General features: G+C 48.2%; 1 protein-coding gene across 1 annotated transcript; it reads left to right on the top strand.

Moving 5' to 3' along the window:
- Positions 1-4,542: 4,542 nt before the first annotated feature.
- LOC306662042 (uncharacterized protein) lies at positions 4,543-6,965 on the top strand. The gene is made up of 2 exons (XM_079141525.1): positions 4,543-4,638; positions 5,095-6,965. Exons 1-2 carry the CDS (start codon positions 4,544-4,546, stop codon positions 6,494-6,496), a joined length of 1,497 nt encoding a protein of 498 aa, XP_078997651.1. The 5' UTR covers position 4,543; the 3' UTR covers positions 6,497-6,965.
- The last annotated feature ends 1,572 nt before the right edge of the window (positions 6,966-8,537 follow it).

An 8,537-nucleotide genomic window follows, 5' to 3' on the forward strand; every position in this document is an offset into this window, starting at 1 on the left:
TGTGTGTGTGTGTGTGTGTGTTTTGGAGAAGTTGACAGGGCTTTGCTTTTTTCCCTGTTATGGTTTATATTAGAAATGTCTCCCAAAAGATCATGCATAAAACAGTGCAAGAAATCTTAGAGGTGAAATGATTGGGTTATGAGAGTCTTAACCCAATCCATGCATTAATTCCCTGATAGGGAATAACTGGACAGTAACTGTAGACAGGTGGGGGGTGGCTGGAGGAGGTGGATCCCTGAGGGCATGCCTTTCATGTATATATTTTGTCTGTGGTGAAAGGATTCACCCACCTTTTCTGGTATGATGTGCTGAGTCATTTTCCTCCACCACCCTCTTCCACTTTGATGTTCCGCCCTGCCTCTGGCCCACAGCAATGTAGTGAATGAGGATGAAATAATAGATAGTAAAATGACCAGGATAATGACCAGTCAATGACCAGTAAAATGACCAGTCAGGATAATGGGCCCATTCAAACACACCTGAAGGCTGTCCAGTAGACACAGTGATGAGCACCACCAAGGCCTATTTCAGATGTAAAAGACCTTGAGGCTCACCTGTGGGAATACCTCCAGTGAAGTCCATTGTCCCAGAGGTGGAAAATGAAAGGTGGGGGTGAACCCAGATGGAAGCTATAGAAAGAAGGATGGAATTGAAGCTGGATGGTAGCAAGGATGCTTTTCCAATACCTATTTTACATAGATTTTGCTCCATGCTCTGCCCAGACCATATATAAACTCCTAAGCTGGCATACCAAATGGCTTTTTCTGCTATCAGGCTCCCTCCCACATGGTGGTAGTGCTATCTCTTCTCACTTAAATAAATCCTACTCTGTTTACTCTTCCCTTCCATGTTTGTCTGTGGATTTCATATTTCAAAATCAGTGAGACAAGAATCCAGAAGAAATTGGTGAAGTGGGAGATCTAGTCTCATCTCAAAACTCCAGTTGCATCTTGGGGGCCTATTTAGGGATCATCAGAAGGGTGAGTGAAATGGACTAATGCTCTATCACTTTGCTTTTCTTCAAGGAATCCTATACTCCATTCTGTACATTGTCTCTATCAAAAATTATCAGGACCCTGTCAGTCAGTTAAAAGCAGAGAGCACAGTTGCTAGATTTAAGACTCAGGGGAAAGCCTTTGCTGGGGTAAGACTTATCAATCTCTCTCTGCCTTTGGTGAGAGAATGTTGGTCTGATCTGGCTTGAATCTCCTTTCATGGCAATCCATTCAATTGAGAAACTGATCTCTGTTTGAAGTTCTTGAAGTCTCTGACTGGGGCTTCCCTCTAGTGTGAACCCAGGGTCTCTAGAGATGGCCAAAAGCCAACGGATTGCCCATGGAAGCTCCATCTCCACTTTAATCTCTTTTCATGGCCTTTCACCTAATGGTGGAGGGAGAACCTCTCTTGTTAGCTCCTTGGATCCCAGGCTGAGGTAACTTCTCAGGGAGATCTGAGGACTCCGAGGCAGCCCTACCTGTCAATCTACCAGTGTGTGAGTGAGTAGCCCCTCTCTCTTTGCTTCTTTCTCTGCCTTGTAGCAACCTCTTTGGGAAAAATGGAGCTCAATCTCAGATCCAGGCTCAAAAATACTCAATTATGCCAGTTTATACTTCAACATACTATAGGGAAAGATGGTCTTGTCCTACCAGAAATTTATTTCTAACCCGCCAGTTTCTCTAGGAAAAGAGCCATGGCTTTCATTTAATTGCTCCAAGACATTCTGTCCACTGCCCCCTACCTACTAGATTTAGGGAAGTGTCTCAAATCTTGGGTCTAATACAGTGAGGACATCATCCCTAGTTATATAAATTAGATTACTTTTTACAACAAATAGGACAGGACTATAGTGCCCCTAATTATGAGTAAGATGACAAACAGACTGGTAAATACAGACATCAGGAAAGGCTTAAAACTTGTCCAAGACACATGGATCGCAGGAACAAGTCTTTCCCTTAGTAATAGGCAGAAAAGCTATTGACTTGTCTCTTCTGGGATGCTCAGTGCAGTCCATAGTGCTTCCATACATGGGGGAAAAGATAGTACAGAGAAATCAGGGCTTCTTCCTTTAAGAGGGAAGGGAACCCAAAGGATTTTGGGTCATGCTTTGGGAAGGAGTGACTAAATCCAACAGGCCCAAATCCTAGTCAGTCCCAGTGACATGGTGGCTAACGTTTTGAGGATCACAGGAGATAAAGGAAACCTGAGTGGGGGGAGCAGCTTTGAGGGATGTGATGATAAGGGGTGACTAACCTGACCGGTTCAAGAGTCCCAGTCCCATCTCAAGGGGTGGTCGCCAGCGGCTGTGATGTCCACAGGGGATCAAGAGATGCCATGATCTTGTTCAGACAGTGCAGGGATGCCACAGGATGCCTTTTATACCTGGTCTCTCAGATGGGTTACACGCCATCTGGCACGGCATGCGTACGCTGGCACTCTGACCTTCAAACTCCAGGGGAAGATGCCTGATGTTTTCTGTACTCAGATTAGGCCCAGGAACTACTTGGAGGACAGGGAGACATAATTCTCGAGGGGAGCCTAACCTGTAACTCCACCTTATAGCTAAACTTGCAGAGCAATTGCCCAAAGCAGTTTGAGACCAGAGAGAAAATGTCACTTTTAAATCCAAACCTTTGTGGCACTTTCTCATACTCTGGAGTTCTACTCTCTCAGTAAGTTACAGACAGGGGTCTGGAAAGGCCAGCTTCTCCAAGTCCTACACGTTTTGAGTACTCTTAAGAGGCTACTTTGAAGACATTGCAGCAAGGACTCAGCTTCAGGAAGTCCACACAACAAGTCCAGGAATATCAGGGGGACACCCTAATTCTCATGGGATTTTCTTTTCTCTTGTGAATGGGAGCAAGGAAAAACAAAACAAAACAAAAAATCCTATGTATGAGAATTTCACAGGCTCCCACATTATTTTGATATCTGGGCTAACTCTTATCTGATCCAAAAGGGCAATTCAATCTGTTCTGCATGCTTCTTTATTAGAGTAATTATGACCTTTTCCTTTTGAGGGGGAAAATGTTTTTTGAGCTCAATTTTGACTGGTGAATTCACCTCTAGTTTTGTGTCCTTAAATGAATAATCCTGAGTTTTCTTCCTGCTTTCTTTTATTTAGAGGCCAATTTTCAAGCATTAGCTGTCAAATATGTTGGAAAAATTTCCATTTCCAGAGTTCTAAGGAAGGCATAAACACGGTGATGCTGGGAGTAAATCTGATGGTATTCAAACCACCTGAACCTTTGATTTAAGTGTCCACCATGGTTGTCAGACTTTATGCATAACATTTCCAACTGTACAGGCCTGCTCTATGTTTAAGTCATGTAAAAGTGTGATTGGCTCTATTTTAATTTCTAAAGACTTAAATCTAATAGAGGTTTTAATAAACACTTGTAGCATTATCTCCTACCTGTGGAGATCTAGTACCTGCTAAAAAGTTATAAGATCTGTTTCCTGTTTTATGTATGTGTACATAACTGTGTAATTTTTTTTTTTTTTACATAGGTGCTTGTGTCCATATGTCATGTACATGGGATCAATATTGGCTTATAGATAAACAAGTACTCATAAATTTAATTAATGCATCCAAATGATTTTTTGGTTCATGTGACTTAAATAAAGCTTTAAAAAAAGGGTCAATTTATATTGGTAAGAATAAAAAAATGTCTTTAAAATTAGCCAACACATTTTTCTAGGTGGTCAGCCAATCAAAATATTTTCTATAAAATGTCCATTGCTTCTAGGATTTTTCTTCAGCAGAGAGAATGTAGCTTATACTGTTTACTACACTTGTCTGATATCTTGGTTTTCATGAGTAACCCAAAGTTAACAATTAGAAATGAGTAGATTAGATCTTATAAACAGGATTATCTTCATAAATGTGTTGTTAAAAGAGACATTTGATTAACTTATAACTGCTAAATACAATTTCAAGTACTTTTCTAAATTTTGTAAGGTTTGGGTTTGTCAAGTGTGTTTTTATAAATTGGTAAATTGGATAGCAGTTTAAAGATTGATTTGTTCTGGGTCTTTTCTGAAAGTAGGGTTATGAAGAGTTAAAATTCTATGAGGTCCAATTCTTTGCAAAGAGTACAGAAAGTTTCAACTGTGTTTTGATTAAAGTATTTGAGTATTTAATCTTGTTAAAAAGGAGTAATTTATTTCAATTTAGAAATTTCATGGATTTTTAAAAAATGTAAATTTAAGAAAGTTATAGGTTTGACAATATATTTTGGTTGTCTTGTTGGGTAAATAAGTTATAAAATGTCTAAGTTGCAGAAGGTTTGTGAAAGGCGAATCTCAAAATGTTCATATGTGATTCAGTTAACTATAATCAAGTTTTACTAAATCAAATTTTAATATTCTGATATAGAACAAAGTCTAATTCTCTAGGTTTAACAACAGGTTTTCTTAAAACATTGATATGCTTATCTATTAAGATAATTTCTTGTGTCTGTTAAGTTTCAGTACATAGGGAAACTAAGTCTTATGAGGGTTGTACCTATTTTAAAGTCCTTTAAATGATTAATGGTGGCGGCCCATGACGCCGGCCGAGGGCGGCAGCGCCCGGTCGCCGCCCGGGTGCCGCGCCGGGGGAGTCCGATGGAGGCGGCCGCGCCGCGGGGCCCGGCCGGGGTGAGCCGCGTCCTGGGGCCCTGGTCCGGGCGGGCGCGGCGGGCTGAGGGCGCGGGGACGCGGGGTCCTCGCCGTCCTGCAAGGCACTGGCTTGGCCTAGACCCGCGCCCGGAGTGGCGCCCGGGGCCGGGGCTCTGGGCGGGGGCGTCTCGAGCCGAGGCGCCGCGCGGGCGGGCGTGGAAAGTCGGCCCGAGGCTGGTGGGTGGAGGAAGCGCGGGTCCGCCGGCGCGCCAGGGATGCAGCCCGCCAGAGGCCGCGCGGCGGGGCGGAGGTCGCACCCGGGCCCGGGGCACGGGGTCCAGCAGTCAGCGGAGGTTAGTGGCCAGGCCCTGGGCGGGGTGGGGAGACCGGGAAGCCCGTGCGGGAGGCGCGCAGCCGAGGTCACGGCCGTCCGCGGCCACCCTTTCCCCAGGTGCCCACGGCTGCGCCAGACCTTGTGGAACCTGCGCAGGGCAGTGTGACCTTTGAAGACGTGGCTGTGTACTTCTCCTGGGAGGAGTGGGACCTTCTCGATGAGGCTCAGAGACACCTGTACCTCGATGTGATGCTGGAGAACTTGGCACTCACGTCCTCACTGGGTGGTCTGCATGGAGTAGAGCGTGAGGCAGTACCTTCTGAACCCAGCGTTTCTGTAGGATTGCCACATGTCATGACTCTCAAAGAAGAGTCGTTGTCCCAGAATGCCTGCCCCTGTGAAATGTGTGGCCTGGTGTTGAGAAACACTCTGCAGCTGGCGCAGCACCACAGAACACACCACGGGCAGAAGCCACGCACACGTGGAGGACAGTTCCACTTCACTGCAGATCTTCTAGAGCATCAGAGGCAGCACATTAAAGAGATGCCCTTTGGAGGTGACGTGGACAGAGCCTCATTTATAAAGAGCTGCATGACCCATGTGTCAGGGAAGCCTTTTACTTACAAGGAGGTTGGGAAGGGCTTTCTGCCCAGCACGGAATTTCCCCATCAACAGGCCACTCGCACAGGGGAGAAACCAAACACTAGTGACAGGTGTGGGGCGACCTTTCATGATGGAAAACGTCACCACCCCTGGGGAGACTGCAGGAAAGCCGCTGGCCACACAGACGCACTCATTCAGGACCAGAGGGGCCTCAGGAGGGAAGGACTTTTTGAGTGCAGCAAGTGTGGGAAAGCCTGCACACGCAGATGTAACCTCGTCCAGCACCAGAAGGTCCACAGTGAAGACAGGCCCTACGAGTGCAGTGCCTGTGGGAAGTTCTTCACCTACTGTCCAGCTTCACCATCCACCAGCGCGTGCACACTGGAGAGCGGCCTTACGAGTGTGGGGAGTGTGGGAAGGCCTTCAGCCAGGTGTACAGCCTCAACAGCCACAGGAAGGTCCACACTGGAGAGCGGCCACACGAGTGTGGGGAGTGTGGGAAGTTCTTCAGCCAAAGGTCCAACCTCATTCAACACCAGCGCGTGCACACTGGAGAGCGGCCTTACGAGTGTGGGGAGTGTGGGAAGGCCTTCAGCCAGAACTTTAGCCTCATTTACCACCAGAGGGTCCACACTGGAGAGAGGCCACACGAGTGCGGGGAGTGTGGGAAGGCCTTCAGCCGCAGCTCCAGCCTCATCCACCACCGGAGACTTCACACTGGAGAGAGACCCTATGAATGCAGGGAGTGTGGGAAATCCTTTAAGCAAAGCTCCAGCTTCAGTTCGCATCGGAAAGTCCACACCGGGGAAAGGCCTTATGTATGTGAGGAATGTGGGAAATCCTTCAGCCATAGCTCCAACCTTAAGAACCATCAGAGGGTCCACACTGGAGAAAGACCTATTGAGTGCCGCGAATGTGGGAAATCCTTCAGCTGCAAGTCCAACCTCATTAAACACCTGAGGGTCCACACTGGAGAGAGGCCTTACGAATGCTGTGAGTGTGGGAAAGCCTTCAGTCAAAGTTCCAGCCTCATTCAACACCAGAGGATCCACGCTGGAAAAAGGCCTTATCAGTGCAGTGAGTGTGGGAAAGCCTTTGGCTGCAAATCTGTCCTCATCCAACACCAGCGAGTTCACACTGGAGAAGGGCCTTAGCCGAATAGGGAATATGCACTTTTCCTTTAGTGGAGTCACTGGGGAGACCACCTGTGAGCTACCTACCCAGCTTGAAGCCCAGCATCTGAAGATGCATGGTGGGGAGCTTCCCGTAAGCTCGGGTACGTGGAAGCTCCGAGGAGCTGCGTTACACTTCCTAGCCTCCACAACTGTGCGGTTTATGTCTCTGACAGCCTCAGAGGCCGTTGCACCTCCACTTGCCAAGTCCAGCTGCATCGGTCACCACGCCAGCATGTTCAGGGAAGCTGATTATGCTCTCCCTTTGCTGGGGAATATGAGTGGTCAGCCCACATTCCCTTCTCTCTGACAAGCTGGGGCATGAACATAACCCATTTTGTACCAGAGATCCTGATAAGAGTGGACTCTTTCAGGAACACATTCCTTCTGACACCATCAGGTTTTTCCCAGCCTCTAGGACACCAGCCTGGGAACTACCTGCCTCATTTGTTTTGGTTTGAGGATGTTACTTCTTGTCTGAGCCACCTGTAATCTTGGGATTCTGTTCACAGTGTGAGCTGGCTTGAAAACGGAATTGGTCTCTGCCAGCATCATACAGCTGTGGCGGGGTGGGCAGGGGGTCGCGTACCTTCAAGCCTCAGAGTCGGGGTGTAATGAAAGAGTTTCACTCCCTTCCTAGTTTTGGCCTCATATGAATCATCCCCCGGGCCCCCGAGGCAGAGCCCCAGGGTGTATGGCCCTAACTCCTGGAGCATGTGACACGATTTTCCATGGGCTTGGGACACCCTGAGGCAGGAAGTTCCCACCACTCCCAGTGCTTCTGGGAACAGCATGAACGGTTGCACAGGACGTCGCGTAATGCCTGGCACCACGAGCAGTCTGCACCCTGGGTGCTGCACAGGAGTCGAGGACTGGTCCCCGTTGTTCTGGAGGCGTCTGCCGTCATCACAGGGCCAGGGGGAACGTGGCTGGGCAGAAACCCTGGGCCGACAGGAAGTGGAGGAGGTCGCAGCAGAAGACACTGGCTCCTTGGACGTGTTCCAGTGCTGGTGTGGGGTTGAGGCGTGCGAAGATGCTCCAGGTCCCCGGGTCCCCAGGACTGTGTGTCTCCCACTCCAGCGGCCTTTCCGGAGTGTTCACCTAAAGGCCGTTGCTTTATAGGCCAGGAGAACCGGCATAGAGGGAGGGAGACCCATGCTCCAACGTGGTGGCTTCGTGACCAATCGTGTAGAAGTGGTCACTAATGTTTTCTGCCATCGAGGCAAGATTGTCCCCCCCAAGGTCATCACGAGAGACGGAGTTAATGTAGGGTTACCAGACCTCACCGTAAGCCACTGGACTGCCACTGCGATTGTTCCGTGAGCATGCTGGTGACTCTGATCTACCTCATGCCCTCTGCTAGCCCAGCTCCTGCCCCTGGCCTTCAGGCGGCCTTTGCTTTGCCTTCCCTGATGTCTTAGGTGTATTTTCAGGACTTCACATGACTTGATTCACAAAATGTTCCCTAGTTTCATTCATAATTATTTTGAGATTCTTCCTTGATAGGTGAGCTGTTCATTTTTATTGCTGAGTAGTATGTTCCCTGAGGATACGCCATCCGTCCATTCCTAGGTCATTTCTGGGTTCTGGCTAGTGCAAGTGGAGCTGCTGTGAGCGTGTACAATACGTGACATATTCATGTTGGCTTCTTGTGTGTCAGTGACTCAGATGAAGTGCTGAGCCAGGGTAGGTGAATGTTTATCTAAGAAACTGTCAGGCTGGGAGCCGGGTGGCCATAGGCTTATCCCAGGCCCCAGGTCTGCGGGATCCCATCCTTCCACATCCTTGCCGGTGTTTGCTATGGTCCTTCAGGATCCACCCCACCAGCA

This window comes from Sciurus vulgaris (genome assembly GCF_902686455.1).
Source record: "Sciurus vulgaris genome assembly, chromosome: 5".
Lineage (NCBI taxonomy): Eukaryota > Metazoa > Chordata > Mammalia > Rodentia > Sciuridae > Sciurus > Sciurus vulgaris.